The following is a 19444-nucleotide window of genomic DNA, read 5'->3' on the forward strand; positions in this document are numbered from 1 at the left end:
TTTAAAAAATAGGAAACAAAAGCCTCAGCGTGCATTCATGGTTGAATGTGCCGTGGCGTTAGCCGACTTTCCATTGTGTTCACATTTACTCCCTTACCCAGTTGCCTGATGTGATCCTTCAGGAGTGCACACCTGTGCAGGTGTCTGTGTACCTGTGTCCATTGTCTCTGCCCAGGTGGGTTTTGTCTTCCCTGTTTCTCTGATTGGGAAGTTGGCTCCTCAGGGCCTGTCCGCTTCATAGCTCTGTCTCTGCCTGGTTAATTGGAAGCCAGAAGTCAGGCTCAATGCCAGAGTTCCTTCCTTTCCCCCTTTGTTCTCATTGATGCTTATTTATCTGTCATCTACTATGTGTCTTGTCCTATGCTTGGTGCTGGATGGGCCTATAAGAAAGCTCCAAATCACAGGGAGTGTCTGGCCTGTTAGAGATAAACATGTTAGTAAACAAAACAATGCCAGAAGGCAGAAGGTGCTGTTTTAAGGCAAACTGGGGAGATGAAAGTACTGAATGCAGTGGGCCTTCTTTTGATAGTCCAGGGATGTCAGGGAAGGGTCCTCTGAGGAGGTGACCTGAGCCAAGGCATGAGTGACAGAGAGAGCCTGTTAGGCGGTATAACCCGTAAGTGTCAAGGCCTGGGGGCCAGGATGAGTTCTCTGGGGAGGTCAGGCTGGCAATGGGCAGTGAGTGGTAGAAAGTGAGATTGAGAATCAGGAGGGACCTCTGGACCCCATGAGAAGTTAGTAATTGCTCTCAACTCTGGCAGTGGGGAGAGTGGGGAGAGTGGGTGGCCAGGAGTGGCCCTGCTGACGTGAACGGAATGTCTCGCCTCCCCACTCTCTCTTAGGATTGCCTGGATAGATCCTTCAGGGCCCAGGTGTTCAGCTGCCCCGCCTGCCGCTATGATCTGGGCCGGAGCTACGCCATGCAGGTGAACCAGCCGCTGCAGGCAGTCCTCAACCAGCTCTTCCCCGGCTATGGCAATGGACGGTGATTCACAAGCACTTCTCGCCGGGCGTTTTTAAAAAACGCATCAGAGGCATCCTTGGCCCCTCTTGTTTTTAGTGGGCTTAACTTAAATATGTAGTTTTTCCTCTACTTCCTAAAAAGCCTTGTCTTCCTGGTTTTGTTTTTTTAATCTATAAATTTTTAGGAATTTGTATTATGGCTCAAAGAAAGAAAGAAAGTTAGACTGCTCAGTGTTTTATCTTTGTTTTTAAAAATATATAAAGCCTGCAGTGTATCAGCAAAACGCCAACTCCCCCCCCCCCCGAATATGAAATTAGAAATTACTTGGCCTGAAGGCTACTATGTTCCCATCATCAGGTTCTCAGAGGTTCCTGCAGGAAGGCATTGACTGCCTAGAACAATCTTTTCCAGGTGTGTGGGCTTGGCTCCCAAAGCTGAAAGCGAGCGCACCTCCTGACAGCATTTCATCGCCAAAACCCAGCAGGGTGGTACTTGATGGTGGCTCTGGGTGTGACATGGCCCCGCTGTCATCCCTCAGGACGTTGAAAGGGAAAAAGGAAAAAAACCCATTCAGTCCAGTTTAAACTCTGGCCTCAAAGCCATCTACCACCTGTCGGCTTCTGTGGTTAAGACCCACAAGCAGAGACCTGTGTCCCTTGAGCAGAGTTGAGGCCACACAGAAGCTACCTCCGCTGGACTCTCCTATGTGGGGCTGGGTGTGCAGCCAAACGCTGTCCGATCTGGAACGCCGCAGAAGCAGATGCACTAAGCCATGTTCAAGTGCCTTTGGTTCTTTCTTTCTTTCTTTCTTAACACAGGGCTCTTTTTTTAGCACTGAATTATTGAAAATGCCAACCAGATTCTCAGATTGGCCAACCAGTTCTTTCCAAAACTGGGTGTTTGGGGATAGGTTGAGTTTTCTTCCTTTACATTGAATTTTTAACTCGCCAATTGAGAATTACAAGAGGGAATTTGTTTTTAAAATAAATACTTTTTCTAAATGAAATGTTTTGTAGTTACTGTATATGTACCAAGAAATCTATAACTTAGGGATTTTTTTTGTATTTTTTGGAATTATTTGTTAATTTTTCTACAAACTTTACCAAAGTTTGCAGCTTATACCTCAATAGAACAGGGATATTTTAAATCACATTACTGCAGACAAACTGGAGCAATATTGTTTGAAAGTTTTTTCTCTCTTTGTTATTAGGTTGTTAATGTATTAGGAAGAAATGACAAAATCCTGTGTAGGCATTTTCTAAAAAGTTCAATATTTTTTGTCCAGATTTTAGATTTTCAGAATAAATGTCTTTTACAGATGCATTTGGTTTGTCTTCTCCTATTTGTACATTGCGTTGTAGCCCACTGGGCACTTCTTTTCCTATTATTTTCTCTTCACAAAAACCCCAGGAGACAGATTAGGCAGGTAGCATCATCCCCACTTTACAGATGAGAAAACAGACCTAGAAGATCAAAATGATGGGCAGTGGTTCTAACTGCTGCTCAGGAGGGTTTGAATGGGGGTAGTCCTTAATCTCACTAAGGTGCTACTGTCTCCATTTCCATTCAAGGAAACCTAGGTTACAGTTGTCCCCACTGGGAGACCAGTGTGGGCTGTGAGTCATTGTCACTAGCTTGAATCATTAGTCAAGAAGTTGAATGACCCTAGAAGGGGGTTGTCTGCAGGCCTGGGGAAATTTGAGCATATCTGGGTGCGGGGACTGACTATCTGAAATGCTATTTCCAGCAGAAGTCAGGCCAAGGATGAGGGACGGTACTAGTGTTGAATTCTGCAGAGGCTTTTATTTACATCGACATATTATCTGGCTCCTTTTACTGATGGTCAGGTAATGACATCGGCAGATCTGATTTAATAAAAAAGTTCTACCTCTTCGGTCCTTAAAAATGTGTCAAGAGTGTTCTTGAAAACATACTAAGTACAAGAAAGCAGTCACAATGATCATACATGATTTCATATGAAATATCCAATACAGGGATCCATGGAGACAGATTAGTAATGCTGGGGGCTGGCAGGGGGGAAGGGGTGTTAGCTGAAGGGTGCAGGGTTTTTGGGGTGATGAAAATGTTCTAAATCTGGTGGTGGTTGCACATATCTGCAGATATAATATAGTTCATTGTATACTTCGAATGGTTGAATTGTACAGTATGCAAATTATATGTCAAAAGTAGGTCATGTGTGGATATGAAATAAAAATAGGAAAGATAGCAATGAGGAATGGAAGCAAGTCCACAGTGGGTACCCGAGTGGGTCCTACACTGGGGACAGAACACACTGAGGAGGGTTCATTGTCAAGATTGTGGAATTTGGGGGGTGTTTCATTTTCAAAGTTAACAATGTCATTGTTAAAAATGGGCAAAACCCTGAAAAGTATATTTGTGGAACCACTATGTAGAAATCACAATATTAGGCATATTTCTTTCCTGGTAGATTAAATAAAATTTTTAAATGGCTTTATTGAAATATATTTCATGTTGTCATAAAGTCTACCCATTTAAAGTACAGTTCAGCAGTTTTTTAGCATGTTCACAGAATTGTGTGACCACCACTATTTCCAGAAGGTTCTCATCACCCCAAAAGCAACCCCCCCCCCAGCCCCACACCCATGAATCCACTCTGGATTTGCCTGTTTTGGACATTTCATATGGATGGAATCATGGAATAATTGGTCTTTTGTGGTCTCATGTTTTCAAGGTTTATTCATGTAGGGAGGGCCAGTGCTTGACTCCTTTTCATGGCTGAGTGATACTCCACTGTGTGGATGGACCACATTTTTCAATCCATCTGGTTGACTTTTTAATGTAGAACTTCCTTTTTTCCCTTCATCTCAAGTTATAAAATTAATACACAATTCCTTTAGAACACTTGGAAACTGACTACATAAATAAAAATTCAAAATACTTAGCCCTGCCACCCAGAGGGTTACCATTTTCAGGCTTTCTTTGTCCATGTATATGTGTCGGTACTATAATTCTCAACCTCAGAACAGCCCTCTGATACAGTTTTGACTCAACTGTTTTGCAGGTGAGACATATGTATATTTATATATTTGTTTTATATGTAAATTTAAAGAACAAAATTGGAACAGAGCTGTATATTCTGCCTTGTGCCCTGTTTCCTATTGATTACAGTTCATTTATCAAGTAGCCACTTTGTTTAGCACCTTAGTAAACAAGCATGTGTACCATGGTCTGGTGTTTGCATATTTGTGTCTGTGTTCATAAATGTGAAACATGCTACATGTGTATAGCGACATCTGCTTGAAGTTTTGGAATGTTAGAATTCCTTCCCCAAATGTATTTTTTTTAAAAAAAGGACGTATCTTTCTATTCAATTCTATTCAACTCAGACACCTGGAAGTGGGAGTGGTCTGCAAAGCTTGAGAATCTCGGCTCTACACCTTACCCACTGGGGAAGGTGAAGACCAGGTATGTAAAAAAATGATCAGGCTGTTTGAAGGCCAGTGTCAGTGCACCTCCTGGCCTTGTTTAGGGAGAGATCCCCAGTCATGAGATTTGCACCTGTCTGCAAAGATGTGGGGAAAAAAAAAGCAATTATGTGTTTTCCTTAAACTAATTTGTCCATCGGAGAATTCTGGGAGTGTATCCTTCCTACTGTGCATGACACTTAAAAAAATTTTTTTTAAAAATATATCTTTATTGATTTCAGAGAGAGGAAAGGAGAGGGAGAGAGAGAGATAGAAACATCAATGATGAGAGAGTCATTGATCAAGCCCGCAACCAGGCATGTGCCCTGACCGGGAATTGAACCCCGATCGCCTAGATCCTAGGTCGATGCTCAACCACTGAGCCACGCCCGGCTGGGCTGTGCATGACACTTTTAAAAAATGATAGTGATTATATGTTTTACTAACATTTTATCATGAAAACTTTTAAACAGAAAAGTTGGAAGTATTGTAGTGAATCTTCAAATATACCTACTGTTTAGATTCTAGAGTTGTTAATGTTTTTTAACTTAATAGATGGCATTAAAAATATCACCGTAAGCAAAATAAGAAAGTTGACAACTTATTTAGGCACCCCAATTAAGAAATTAAAATTTCAGAGTCGGAAATCCAAACACCTGTAATTCACTCTCTTATTATATGGTAAACTTGGAAGTAGGGAGAAAAAAAGGCTCGTGTGTAGGTGTGTGTCTGTCTTTCCCACTGGTTAGGGAGTTCCTTGGGGGGCAGCTACTATTTCCTATTTTTAAAGTTAAATTGTAACTACATGAGGATTATATGAGTATGATCCCAGGAGGATTAAAAACACCCCAGAATAGATCCAAGCCCTCACCAACTACCTTTTTACTATTTATTTATTTATTTATTTATTTAACCAACATGGATCTCTCCTCTTTCCGAAGATTTAGTTCTGTTTGAGGATGGCCTTTTTCTGCATGTTGACACAGGTACGTGCCCCATAGAAGCCACATGACATTGGTTTCTGTGCATTTGTTTTCATAGGTTGGATACAGAATTCTGGGTACCTCGGCAGCTGCTCTGTCACATCTGTGGGGGATCATTTCAGGACAGCACATGTAGGTCTACCTTCCTTTTCATTGCTACACAGTTAGTATTCCACACTACCCTCTGCCACAAGTTACTTGTCCCGCAGGGATGGATATTTAGAACAAACGCATGGTAAACAATTGTATACAGTAACTACAACAAGCATCCTTGAACCGTGTAAGCTCCGGACCCTTTCTCAGGGTACATGAACTCCAGGAATATAGTGTAGATGTACTGAAAATGTTACTGGAAAACGTACACTTGTCTGGTTTATACGGCTCCCTGCGAAGTGGGGGCGTGCCCACAGCCCTTTCTGATATGCAATTAATAATGATGATAACAGTAGCAAACCTTAATTAAATGTTCACTGTGCGAAGTCACATGTTCAAACCTTTTACATTAATTCAAACCTCCCACTTAATTCAGGCATCATTCTTAGGAGAGGGGCAGACAATGGTGTGTGTGTGTGACCATCATATCGATTTCACAGCGGAAAACAGGCCTAGCGAAGTTACTTCGCCGGAGGCCACCCACGGCTAGGCGTGGAGCCCAGCTGAGCTTCGCACCTAGGTCAGGTAGCACCAAACTCCTCGTCCCCCCCTAAGTTTTAGGGGGGTCGGGGAAGGCACCTAACTTTATCTGGAGGCCTTGCATCCTTTGCAAAGGTTTGTTGATTGTGATGGAAATGAACTTGGTTAAATTTTGTCGGGGGCGGAGGGGAGACGCGTTTGCGGCTTGATTTTTTATTTCTCCAGTTCTCAGGTTCTCCAACTTTGCAAAATGGAATGCGTTGGGGCTATGCTTTCTAACTGGGGACTTTTTGAATTGGGGAACTCTGCGCCCAAATTCCGGCTACGGGTCTGCAACCCCATCGCCACGCCTCCCTGACCCGGTGCTGATGTTGTGCAGGGTCTCACGTACTCAGCTGCTGCTTGATAACCAGGGCGGGCCTGAACCGTGATTGGCAACGGCTTCAGCCAGCCCGCGCCTTAGGCTGACCGCGCAAGCCAATACTCGCTTGTTCCCTTGCGATCCCGAAGCGTCCTTGTCAATCCGAGGCCCAGCCGCTGTCCGGTTGGTCGCGACAGCCTTGACTGGCGTGTATTACCACCAATAAGAATAAAGCCGGTCAGCGGGCACGTGGGTAGGCGCTGGCGTGTCCCCGCCTGCCGGCCAATAAGGAGGCGAATCCGGCTCCTGCGCCCGCCCAATCGACGCTTGCGGGAGGCGGCCCGTGCAGGGTTGATCGGCCCGGTTGAGGGGAGGGGCGGAGCTGTCAGCGACAACCAATGGGAGCGCGGGCGTGGGCTCGGGGGCCAATGGTAGCCGGGGCGGGGCTGGCGCGCGTCCTTATAAGCCCCGCCCGGGGCGCTAGCGGAGGGCTCGGCCGCCAGCGACCGAGCGGGGCCCGGCCCGAGCGGGACCTGGGGGTGCGACGCCGAGGGCGGGGGAGCGCGCGCCGCTGCTCCGGATCGGGCCGCGCGCGCCGCCTCAGGTGAGCCCGCGGGAGGCGGCCGCCGCATCCGAGCGCGGGCCTCGCCGTCGCCGCGCCCGCTCCAAGCCGGGGGCTGTGGGCGGGCGGGCGCCCGGGACTCGAGGCCCAGGCCTCGGGTGAGGCCTGCTTTGGCCGCGGTCGCCGCGCTTTGTCCAGGCCTGCGAGGAGGTTGGGGGCGTTAACCGCCCGGCCCCGGGCGCCCGCTGGGCCTCGGGCGGGGGCGGTGCGGCTGGACAATGGCCGGGCCAGGGGCGGGAGGCGGGGGCGCCCTGCCTGGGCTGGGGGCGCGCGGGGGCTGGGACGGGGCGTCCCCGTCGGCCCCGCACAAAAGATGACAGCGTGGGTGGCCCGGCTCGGCTGGCCGTGTTCGGCTGGGCCCTTCTATTATTCACAACCATCCTAATAATTTAAAAAAATGATAATTATAATAAAGAGAACCCAGGCCCTGGGTGGAACCCTCCTGCATTTCCGGCCCTTTGGGCACCGGCGAGGTTAACTGGGAGCTTCCCAGAGGCGCTCCCCGAAATAGCCATCATTGCATCCCACTCCCCTCCCCGAGTCAACCCGCAGTGCCATCGCGGCTTCCAAACTTGTCTCTGATCTCCGTTAGCCCCCCTGAAATAAGCATGCAATCTGGATTTTTTATTTAAAAAATGTGTCCACTTGCTATGCACATCACATTACAGACGCGTCCCCCCAGTCCCTCCCCCTCTCAGCTCCATCGCCATCTCGAAGTCCCCCCTTGTCTGAAGCAATAAATTGTAGAGTCGCTTCTGCAACCACCCCCTGGGGCTGTCCTATCCACCCGCTTTGGGAGCTGGGGACGGATTCATTTTGAAAGAAACCTGTGCCCTGGGATGTGCAAGGGCCCAGGTCTGCACAAGGGCCCAGGTCTGCGCCTGGTGGATGCTATGGCACCAGGTGCACGTCCACCTGGGCAAAGTGGAAGGTTTTACAGGGGATCCCCTCCCCTCCCCCGGGTGTGGGGGAGGCGTGGACTGTGCTTTGGTGTGTCCCATCTGTGTTTTTTTTTCCCGGGAGGATCCTTTTGTTTTAATAATTCAGGTGCACCTGGGGAACTGTTTCTGGAGTTCTGTTCACTGGAGTCCAAGACCCTGTTCCATGTAAAAAAGTGTGTCTTTTTCCATGTGTTTCTGTCAATGGCATTTATTCAGCAAGCTCCTTTGGGTTCCACTGGTTGCTGGCACTGTCTTAAGGTCTCAGGATGCCTGCGCCATCGCTCTGCCTCAACAGCCATTTATCTGGTTGCCCCCAGGTTGGAGAAAACCCCTAAAATGGGCTCATTAGATGACTCCTATGCTGTTTTATCACTGCAGCAGTAAAAGAGCTAATGACTCCCCCTAATTCTCAAATAATAGCTTCCTTATGAGACATAGGGAGGGTTTGTCAACTCACTGGTCAGCTTTTTCTTGCCACCCTTGCAAAAGTAGTGGGCAGCCTCTCTCGTCTTTGCAGTTTGGTTTTTGGAACCCGAAGGACAGAGTGTGAAAGTCCTGTAGTCAACTTGTGATTATCTGAGTCCAGGGTTTCTGAAACTCACTGGTTCTCTTTCTGTGCTTCTGATTGGATGCTTGGCAGATTTTGCTGCTCCCGATGCAGGGGACTTGGTTAGGGTCAGACCACCCTCCACTGGGGAAGGTCACTTGGGGGGGGCGGGGCAAGGGGGTGGTTGCACAAATGTTCCCAGGTGTTGCGTGGGGTGTGCAAGTGGCTACTGTGTCAGTTGCCTCATGTACATGTTTGATGTTTGTAGTTGTTGAGACTTGAAATGTATACAGATCTTACTTAGTAACAATTGACTTTCTTGCATTTTCTAATCCTTGTCTCGTTGGAGAGTAGGCTGTTAAGGAGCTGTTAAACATGTTAGAGCTTAAACTTATTGCTGATGGGTTGTTCAGGACCCCACCCTGCCTTTGTTCTACTTTCCTGTTTCTTAGAAAAGACCCTTCCTCAGGCCCTGTGCCTTCCTGCAGGAGCCTCCTGGGGCAGTCAGGGGCCCTCTGTGGTATCTGTAGCTCCCTGCCCCCCTGTCAGGTCACTCTGCCTATACTTGATCCTCCATCTCTCTGCCTCCTCTCCTGGTTTCTTGTGCTCCACCCCTTTCCCCTGGCTGCCTCATCTGAGCCTCTGCCCTGGAGAGCCCATCTGTTCCTTGGTTCCATCTGACACCTGTGAGGATGGACATTGGGGATGTTTGAGTGCTGATGCAGGTTTTGGGGAGTCCCTGACTTTAAGGGGGCTTCAGATCTAGTGAGGAAAAGAAAGGGGCGGTGGGCACAGCTATGATGGTGGTGTGGAGCCCACTGCCCTCTGGGTCAGCTCCTGGAGCAGGCAGGATGAGGTGATGGGCGCTAAGGGATGGAGGAGGGGAACAGTGCCTGGGCAAATTAGCATTTCCAATTGGCTTGCTTCCCGGGATCTGTATTTAGAGCCTCAGTGTGGGGTTCAGAACCGTGTGACCTTGGACTAGTCACTTGCTCAAGAACAAAATGAGGTGGTCACTAAACCTTCCCAAGTGTGGTTGGCGTGTGGAGAGCAAATGACCTATGGGCAGATGGAAAAACTGTGAGGGCTTCGTGTACCTGATTGGTCACTACCACACTATACTGGTGTTGCTGGCCCTGTCCCTCTATGGCCACAGCTCTTACCTGTCCTGCCACTGGGTACCTCTGCTTCTGGCTGAGGATGCCAGACAGAAGACAGGGGCTGAACCTGGATTCTGTTCTGACCTGCTGTTCCTGGTAGTGTCCTTGGCTTCCTGCCCTCTTCATTCCCCACATAGACTTCTGAGTCTGAGGCCCTGCGTTCAGATCCCTCCTCTGGGGCAGGTCACTCCAAGTCTCTGGGCCTCGCTTTCCTCATTTGTAAAATGGGTATAATGAGAACCCAACCCCAGTAATTGTGAGGATCAAAGGGAATGAAAGGCTCTGAAGTGCTTTGCATGGCGCCAGGGAGCTGTGAACCTTGAGCCGATTTATTACCGCTGGGGTGCTGTCTGATTCTGCCCAGGTCTCCCCACTCGGGCTGGATTGTTCTCTATGGGGGGCTGTCTTGGGCACTGTGGGGTGTTGAGGAGCAACCACTTGAGGTCAACAGCACTCCCCCCCCACCCCCAGTTGTGACAACTGCACAGGCATTGCCTAGTGTCCCATGGGGGGTACAGTCACCCACAGGTGAGACACTCTCACTTGACCTTTAACACGGCAACAGTCTAATATTTGGCCATGTCCCTGATGTACCTCCAGTTCTAGTTCCCTTTGCCTCTTCCTCCCTTCCACTCTTTAATAGGGAGGGTCTTGTATTTGCAAATTGTGTCCAGCCCATACTCCTAGGCCTGCTGTCCAGGTTCTTCCAAATCATCACTCTGACTTTCCCCCACCCTTCCCAGCTTGCAGTTTCCACCTCCCCCATCCTCCAGGAGAGAAGCTCACACCCACGCCACCTGAGCCCTTGCCACCTCTCCCTGACCCTGTCCATGGTGCGGGGTTTTTCCCAACTGTTCTTGTCCTCTGGGAACCCACAGGTCCCCTACCCAGGCTTCCACACCCTCCTGACCACCATACCCATTCCTGTCAGTTTGCTTAACAGTTGTTCTGGACTTTAAGGCAACTCACTTCTTTAATCTTTGCCTCTTCCTGAACAACTTTGTCCATGGAGTCATTGAACTGTTATTGTACTAGTTGCAGATACTTTTACACAATAAAATGAATTTAACTATGACAGTTTTCAAAAGTTTTTATTACTTTAATTACTGAGGCCTGAGTGGATCAATGAATTGATTTTGTTGTTGGATGAATTGGTTTTTGAGCTTACTCCCTGTTTTGACTTGGCCTGTGCTGGGAGCATCTTGTTGGTTAGATAAAGTGTCCTGACTCTCTTTTTTCACTCCTGCTCACTCAAGTAGCTTTAAAACCTTTATAAATGGTCTTCTACTCAGATTCCTCCAGAGACTTCCTCTTGCCTTTGGAAAAAATTCCAGATCCCTTCCCATGGCCTCCCTACTTTGTCCTCTTGGCACTCTCCTCTCTTCACTGTCCTACCACTCTCCCCTCCTGTGCCTGTACCCCTTCAGTCTAACCAGCTTCCATGCCTACTCTTCCCTGCCTCAGGGCCTTTGCACTTGCTGTTCCCATTGCCAGAATGCTGTTCCTTCATATCTCTACTCAGCTGGCTTCTTGTCGTTCAGGTCTTGGCTCAGAGAGGCCATCCCTGATCACACTGCCTAAATTCACCCTTCCAACCATCCTCACTTCCATCCTGCCTTTTTTTCTTTGTCCTCAGTACTACCAGAAATGCATATTAATCTGTTTATATGTCTACTGTCTGTTTCATTCACTAGGAGAAGCTTTTTCTGTAAAAGGTCAGAGAATAACTGTTTCCACCTTTGCAGGTGAGACGGCTTCAGTTCCAACTATTCCACTCTGCCACTGTAGCACAAAAGTACAGAGATGAGTGGATATGTCTGTGTTCCAATAAAACTTTACTTATGGACACAGAAATGTGAATTTCATATACTTTTCACATGTTACGAACTGTTTTTCTTATTTTGACACCCCCCCCCAACCATTAAAAACGTCAAAACCATTCTTAGCTCGCGGGCTGTTCAAAAGCAGGCGGCAGGCTGGGTTTGATCCGCACAATGATGTCTGTCTTGGTTGCTGCATGTCTCCCTAGCCCCTATAGCAGTTCCTGGTACATAGTTGATGTTCAACAAACATTTGTGTGTTAAATGAATGACTTTTCATCTTTCTTACATTAAAGCCTTTAGAGTCATAGTGTATACGTTAAAAAATGGTTTGTGGCCCTAGCCGGCTTGGCTCAGTGGCTAGAAGGGTCCCAGATTCGATTATGGCCAAGGGCATGTACCTTGGTTGCAGGCTCGATCCCCAGCCCTGGTTGGGGCACGTGCGGGAGGCAACCAGTTGATGTTTCTCTCTTGCATCAATGTTTCTCTCTCCCTCCTTTCCACTCTCTGAAAAGCAATGGAAAAAATATCGTAGGATGAAGATTAAAAATAAATAAATAGAAAATGGGTTGTGGGTTGTTTCAAGGGGATTTAAAAGTGCAGGCATCCACCCCAAAAAAACTTCATAGTAAAGGAGAAAAAAAAGAGTTGATGTAAATGGGCAAATACTTTGCTGTTTGCGATGCCCGATGTTTTCATTCTGCTTCACTCCACCCCTTTTGCATTGCACCCCATTAGAAGATCGGTAAGGAGCACACCTGGCCTTAAAGAGTGTTTTTGCCTGGCAGAAGCTGAGGGTTTAAAAGGAAGACACTTTCCCAATCATTTGGTTTTGTAAGCATCCGACCCATCTGCTTTCCCAATACCAGTGCCCCCTTCAGAAGGGATGAGAATGTAGTCCTGGGAAGTGCTTTATTCTTTTGCATGGGAACATGTGAAGGGGTGGCTTTTGTGGGTGCAATATTTGAGCTTTGTGGGGTGAGTGGACGCTGAGATGGCTGTGGGACGGCCGTGTTAGGTGCAAGGTGATGGCGCCCCCTGTGCTTCCTTGGCCTCACTCCTCTACCTCAGCTTTTGGGAGCGAAGACTGGCTAGCTGACGAGTGATTTCTGAGTCAAGCAGATCTTTAGCATCTCAGATTTGGTACGGTCCTGGGAACGTTCTGACTTGTTAAGGAAGCACACCGTTAATTTACAGTCATGCTTTCTTTAGTTGATTGAAATAAACAACCTGGAGAGGGGGTTATTCAGAACTTCTTGGCTTAACAAAGTTGCCTGTCCTTTTTTTTTTGCTTGTCTCAGTCTTCTTCTGCCTCTCCATCTATCTCTTCTCTCCCTTCTCTCCCTTCTAGTCCCACCCCAGTGGTTCCAATTTGCATTAAGCTATCTTTGCCCCATGGTTGGGCTGTGCCTTTTGGACTGTGACTCTCTGGGGTAGAGGCCTTGAGTGTGTTTGTTCAGTGGACAAAGAGTAACAATCAGAATGCTAGCCACTGAGGGCTGCAGCCCCAAATGGGTCTCCAAGCACAAAAGAGAACAATAACCAATGTAGGATTTGGCTCCGTTGGCTGGTACCAGTGATGGCAGTTAGGGCTCTCAGGCAAGCCTGTACAGCAAGCTGTGAAGGGGTGGGCACTCAGCATTTGTACTCAGCACCCACTTCCCTTTGGTGTTTGCATTTGGACCCAGTAGATGACACCTTCTGGGCAGGTAGGGGTGGAGGTGGGCCTGCTTTCATGGTTTCATGGTTGCTGCCTCCACTCTCTGGGAAGAGAACATGGAGAGAAATGATTCATGTAAAATGAGCTGGCAGTGGATCTGGAACTGTGCTTTGTGCACAAGAAGTGAGAGGATGGATCAGGAGACCTCCTTAGAGCAAGAGCCAGCCTGAAGCCTCCAGCAGGCACAGTGACAGCCTGATAGCAGGGGCATGCCAGGGATCCCCAGACAAGTGGAACCCGGCTGTATGCTGAGCCCGAACTCAGGACCCCAGCATGCTCAGCACCTTTCTCCCCTTGGACAGCTCTAGATCTGCTAGTCGGGTGCCCTGAGTAAGTGCGGGGGACAGCTCACCTTGACTCCACAGGATGCGTGGGGCATCCCAGCCCGGCAGCTGGACTTGGAGATTCTGTCATATTGCTGGCCCCTTCAAGTCCCCACTGTTCCCTCGTTCTCTTTTTTTAAAATCCCATCTGTCAGAAAGGGTTGACCCTAAGCAGAGTAGGCTTCCCGTCTTAGGTCGGCAGCTGCATGGATCTGATTATCTTGGTCACGTGTCAAGAGAGAGAATTGCTCCATCTCTAGCTGGCATGTGAGTAAAACCCCTGAAATTTAAACTCTTGATTTATTGCTTTATCCCAACTCCTTCCCCCCAAGAAAGAGTAGGGAGTTGGTAGAGAAAGCTAGTTTTCTGACACCTTTTTGGAAGAGAAGTCATCTTGTTTCACTGCCTTTCTGGGCTATAGCAGGTGGAAGCCACAGAATGGTCTTGGCCACTCTGGCTTCTTCTTGTCCTTCCTGCACCAAAGGCAGAACAGAGCCCTGATCTGAGATAAAAGGTTGATGAGCAAGCAGTATCGTTCATCAAGGAACTGGCTCCTCTGCATGTCCAGTGCTCTCACCAGGTCCCATGGAAGGAAGGACGGGTGGTCAGATAGATGGACAGATGGACAGACAGACAGAGCTCATTAGCCACTCACAGAGCTACAGCAAGTGGGTGTGGTCAGGTTGAGGTTGACTGTTGCAAGGACCTTGGACAGAGTGGTCTCAGTGACGTGTCATATGGCCCCTGCAAACTCCCAAGCCATGTCATCCTCCAACCTCAAGGTGGAGATATACAATTGAGAATGGAAGAAGGCCTCTCATGCGTGGTCCTGGGGATCAGTGGCGTTTGTGATTCTGGCAGGGCCGGGGCTTTGTGGTGAACATACAGCCATTGGATATGTCCCCCAAGCCCTGGGTCTGGCTGAGGGTGTCTGCCGTTATCTAGTTGAGTGTGACAGTTGTTGAGCCTGTCTGCATGTAACCAGGTGCGTGTGATGGCCAGATGAACGATGTCTCCACTCACTGGGTCATGGGGCCATGGATGGAGCAGGGCCGGGGAGAGCAGAGGGAATGGTGGGGTCTGGTGGGGAGCTTGTGCAGGATTACGAAGAAAGATGGAAACCAAGTCTGTGGAAGTACAGGGCTGGGACAGTTCTTGTGGCTCAGGTGGTGACCAGGGAGGCAACCAAAGAGTCACCATTTGAGCTGAGTCTTGTCATCATGGGTGATGGTGAGCTGGTAGGCAGAGAAAGAAAGGCATTTGGAGGGGACACTGAGGGCTTGGCCTGGAAGACCTATGTGGAAGAGCATAGAGGAGGCAGAGGAAGCTGGAGGAGGTCCATTTGTCTCTTGGGTATCTCTGGGGTCCCCCAGTGCCAGACTTTGAGGGGTTAAGGTGAGCGGAGATGGGGGCGCAGCAGATCCGCCCTCAAGGAGCTTAGAGCCTGGTTGATGAGGCAGGACCAAAGTCATTCCAATCACTGGGGAGAGCCATGTGACAGCTGCCCAGTGATTTGCTCTGGTATGCTGGCCAGACCCTCTTAAAATGCTTCTGCCCTGTCTTAAATTTTTTTTTTTTTTAATTGTTGCTCAGCAGTTGAGCATTAACCCACGAACCAAGAGGTCCCCAGTTCAATTCCCAGGTAGGGCACATGCCTGAGTTTGGGCTTGACCCCCAGTATGGGGCATGCAGGAAGCAGCCGATCGATCTCTCTCTCTCTTTCTCTCATTGATGTTTCTATGTCTCTATCCCTCTCCCTTCCTCTCTCTCTAAAATCGATTAAATATATATATATATATATATTTATTGAGATATTCACATACCATAAAATGTACCCATTTAAAATGGACAATTCAGTGGTTTTTAGAACATCACCACCATCTAATTCCAGAACATTTTCATCACTCCAAAAGGAAATCCCATACCTATTAGACTGTCACTCCCCACCTCTCTTCCTCAGCCCCTGGCAACCACTAACCCACTTTCTTTCCCTGTGGATTTGCCTGTTCACATTTCACATAAATGGAATCACATACTATGTGATTTTTTGTGTCTGGCTCCTTTCACTGTTTTCAAGGTTCATCCACATTGTAGCAGGTGTCAGTGCATCACTCCTTTTTATAGCCGAATAATATTCCAGTGTTTGGATGGACATACTGTGTTGATCCACTATCTGTTGATGGACATTTGGGTAGCTTCTCCTTTTTTCTGCCCCGTCTTTTCCCTAACTGTCTCAGAGTTCTAAAATTCCAGGGCTGGGGTGTGCAGACTGCTCACCTAGCTGACCCGCTGGGCAGAGGCAGCATGGGAAGCCTTTGTGGGGCTCTGTCTTGGTGGGGGGCTGAGGCAGGGAGGGGTCAGCAGAAGGAGGTAAGAATAAGGGAGGTCCGGCCTGTGGTGCATGGGTTGTAGGTTTGGGGTTGGGCTTCCAGGAGGAGTGAAGTTTGGCATGTCAGGTATGATGCCCAGCTCACCTGCAGAAGGAAGCTCCCAGGCTGTTCTTTGCATGCGTAGGTTATGAACTCCAGTATTCAGTGGTGAGTCCTCACCTCTCTGCCTTCCTCTTCCTCCAGTTCAAGTTGGTCAGGGTCTACTCGGAGTGGGCTGTGCCTGGGCCCCTGGTGGGCCCCTGGAAGGATCTCTAGTGCAGCCACTGGGCCTCTGTGTCCACTCTATGGAGCAGCCCTGTTACTCTGGATTGTCTGTTGTGTCCAGTATGTTTTCCTGGTAGGCAGGACTGGGTCCTTTCTGCCTTAGAGTCCACCACAGCCAGGGTCAGAAAGGTGTGTCCTGATTCCTGCCTGCCCTGGTGCTAGTGTCATCCCTGCTGGCCTCGTTGGCTGTGCTCAATCTGAGCTCTGAGCTGGCCTCCCTGAGAGCTCCATGTGGCTCAGGGGAAGACCCTTCTTTCTGAATTTCCCCAGTCCCATCCATCCGAGTGTCTGGCCAGCAGGTTTGAAAGTGAGCTGCCTTCCCTGGCCACTTCCCTTTCCTGGTCTGTCTGGTCTTGGCCCTGACAGGATTGTGAGTTGTCCCTTAGAAGGCAGCAGCTGCCAAGTTCTAAGCATCCCCATGGCCCCCACAAAGCCCCACTGAGCAGTCCTGTGGGTGGACTGTGGCTCCTGCCCTGGCATCCTCCCTCCCTGGATAATCAGGGACCCCCTTCCTTCCAAGGCTTGTGCTGTCACCATGCCAGGTGATTCGGCCCACCTGCTTTGCTGGTGTCTATCCTGTGGGGAAGAGGTATGTGTTTGTGTGACTCACAGTCCCCTGGCAGAGGATACAGGTGACCTGGGTGTCCTGAGTGCCAGGGAGTTGATCATGGCACTGAGAAGATTCCATGGGGGATACACATGAACACTTAAGTGTCAGACGTCAAAGTTGGACCCCCACCTCATGCCGTATACAGATACTAACTCTAGATAACCAAAGATCTAAATGTGAAAGCTGAACCAACAAAACCCTTGGGAGAAAACACAGGCACAAGTATAAACTGATGTTTGAGGCAGCACTGTCCACTAATGATACAAGGTAGCCCCATGTGTAATTTAAAATTTTCTAGTAGCCACATGAAAAGATAAAAAGAAAAAGGTGAAGTTAATATGAATAGTGTATTTTATTGAACCCAAATATCCAAAATATTATCGTTCCAACATGTAATTAGTATAAAAATTGTATTTCACTCTTGACATCTTGGTGTCTTTAACACTCAACTTCTTGGTGTATTTCCCATTCTGACATCCTGTGTCTATTTCACACTTGACATCCTGGTGTATTTCACATTCAGTGCTGCTGTGCTGGGCCTCCACAGGCTGGTCTTTGGGAATACTTATGCCTCTGGATGAACTGAGTGCTGTGATGGGTCAGGGATGCTGTAAATGGGGTACCTGGCATTTAGTTGAGGCTGGCCCCTTCGCAGCCCATCAGAGTTTCTGAATCTGTTAGCCTCTAGCTGGGGAGATGAGACAGACCCAACACAAACCAGCTATAGCCATGTGAGGGGTGAGTGAGGAGGGTAAGACCCACCATGGTGGAGTGTAGCTCAGGGGGACCCCTTTGGAGGGGCCAGGGAGTCCCTGAGGCTTTCATGGAGGTGGCAGGAATGAAGATGGTGCGTGGAGGAGGAGGCTGTGGGTTTGCCTGGACAGCACAGCTGACCTCGGGGAGGGCAGGGACTGACCCCTGAAGGGCCTGTGTTTGGGGGTGCTGTGGGGAAGTGGGAACAAGCTGAAAGCCCTGCTCTTGAGACTCTGGCTGAGCCTGCCAGCCTGCAGCACTGCCGCTCACTCCAGGATGTTGGGCTTGATGGCCAGCCCTCAGAGGGTCGAGCGGCCATGGCTGTGGCCCAGTCCTTCCCATGGGCCCTTGCATACAGCCTCTCATATTTGACAGGATCTTGAAACCTTGTCCTAGCAGTGAGGGCTGAGAGTCCTGAAGGCCGAGCCCATGGCAGCGCATTTGTGGCATGGATGCTGGGGGCTCTGAACTTGGGACTCAAGATGTTTCCATGGAGGGAACTGGAGGAACTTGGAATGCTGCTTTGGCCATAGGAAAGCCCAGGAGAGTTTATGTACAAGCATAGTTTGGAAATAACATCCTGCAGCTGCAGACAGTTTTAAAAGGCCTGAAGTCTCGAGGTTGGATGGCCGAGTGGGATTGACAGCTAGAGGCTGGTACTCATGCACTGGGCCTGCCTGGGTTCAGATGCTGCCTCTGCTGAGTCTGTGCCCTCCTCCTAAAATGGGGATGATGCTGGAGGTTTCTACTTCAAGTGTGGGTGAGATTAACTGAGTTACTACGTGAAAATCCCTTAACAAAGTAGTTCTCATCCTAGGAGTGATTCTGCACCCAGGGAACACGGGGCATTGTCTGGGGATATCTGTGGTTGTCACAATGGGGGGTTGGCATCAAGTGGGTGGGTGTCAGGGATACTGCTCAACCCCTCACGGTGCCCAGGATGTCCCCCTCTCACAGAATGTTCTGATTTCTAGCACACCTGGCCCAGGGATAGGCGTCAGTAGATTACAATAATGATTGTTCTCTGGGCTTCTGTTCTTTCCTTGACTGTGAGTCAAGGTATTTTCAGTAGCAACAGAAGCTTCTAAAATCACTTTCCACTCCAGAGCAGCCCATGGTTTTTGGTGTTGCTACTCCATATTTGTGCTGGGAAGTTAAGGAACAATTGAGGTTATTACATGCCACTTTGAAAATAAGTTGGTTTTTCTTCTTCTGGAGCTTCTTTATTTTAAAGGGACAGGTAGGAGGGTTTGACAGGGTTTTATATACCAGGAGTCTGGGTGGTGTTCGTAGGGGAGGCTGGACTGGAGGCAGCCAGGCTAGAACTCAGTCCTGCCGCCTGTTCCAAACATCTCTTCAGGTTTTTTTCCTCCAATGAACTTGGGGTTTGATGTGGAGCCACCAGCGCAGAGCACTGTGGTTCTGGGTTGAATGGTGCCTCAGGCCTGTGTGAGGGCTGTGTGGATTTGCAGACCAACTCCTGGCAGTGAGAAGATTGGGTTAGGTTTCGTGTTCTTCGGCTGTCTCTGCTTGGGCTCAGGTGTCCTAGGTGCAGCCACCATGAGACCTGATACCTGGAGATGCTGCCTCAGTGTTCTAGCCTCTGCTTCTTGAAGCCCTAGGTCTCCTGGATTAATCAATTTGGCCTTTAGCCAAAAGAAGTCCTGAAAACGTTGTGATCAGCCAAGTCACAGTGGTTGTTCCCCTAACAAGACTCCTAGAGAGATCTTCATTATAAAAATAATTTATCTTCACAGTTACAGGAAGGCAAAACCAAAACAATATAGGCCACCAATAGTCCCTGATAAGCTCCTGACGTGCGTGTTCAGTCAATATGGAATTTGTGCTGGTCCCTCTGTGTGTTCCTGGGGTCCAGCTATTGGTTTGGGGTGACAGGATATTTTCCT

General features: G+C 48.8%; 2 protein-coding genes across 6 annotated transcripts in view; both read left to right on the forward strand.

Moving 5' to 3' along the window:
* The window catches only part of UHRF1 (ubiquitin like with PHD and ring finger domains 1), a 60113-nt gene extending 57826 nt beyond the window's left edge, over positions 1-2287 (forward strand). For all 5 annotated transcript variants that reach the window (XM_016197872.2, XM_016197874.2, XM_087816672.1 and 2 more), the window contains one exon: positions 843-2287. In XM_016197872.2, the coding sequence (XP_016053358.1) occupies positions 843-989 (147 nt within the window). In that variant the 3' untranslated portion in view covers positions 990-2287. The remainder of the gene's footprint in view (positions 1-842) is intronic.
* Positions 2288-6918: 4631 nt separating this feature from the next.
* The window catches only part of KDM4B (lysine demethylase 4B), a 129631-nt gene continuing 117105 nt past the window's right edge, over positions 6919-19444 (forward strand). The window contains exon 1 of the mRNA XM_087816674.1: positions 6919-6991. The gene's annotated coding sequence lies outside the window, so the exon portion shown is untranslated. The remainder of the gene's footprint in view (positions 6992-19444) is intronic.

Source organism: Miniopterus natalensis, chromosome 4 (assembly GCF_054644295.1).
Source record: "Miniopterus natalensis isolate mMinNat1 chromosome 4, mMinNat1.hap1, whole genome shotgun sequence".
NCBI lineage: Eukaryota > Metazoa > Chordata > Mammalia > Chiroptera > Miniopteridae > Miniopterus > Miniopterus natalensis.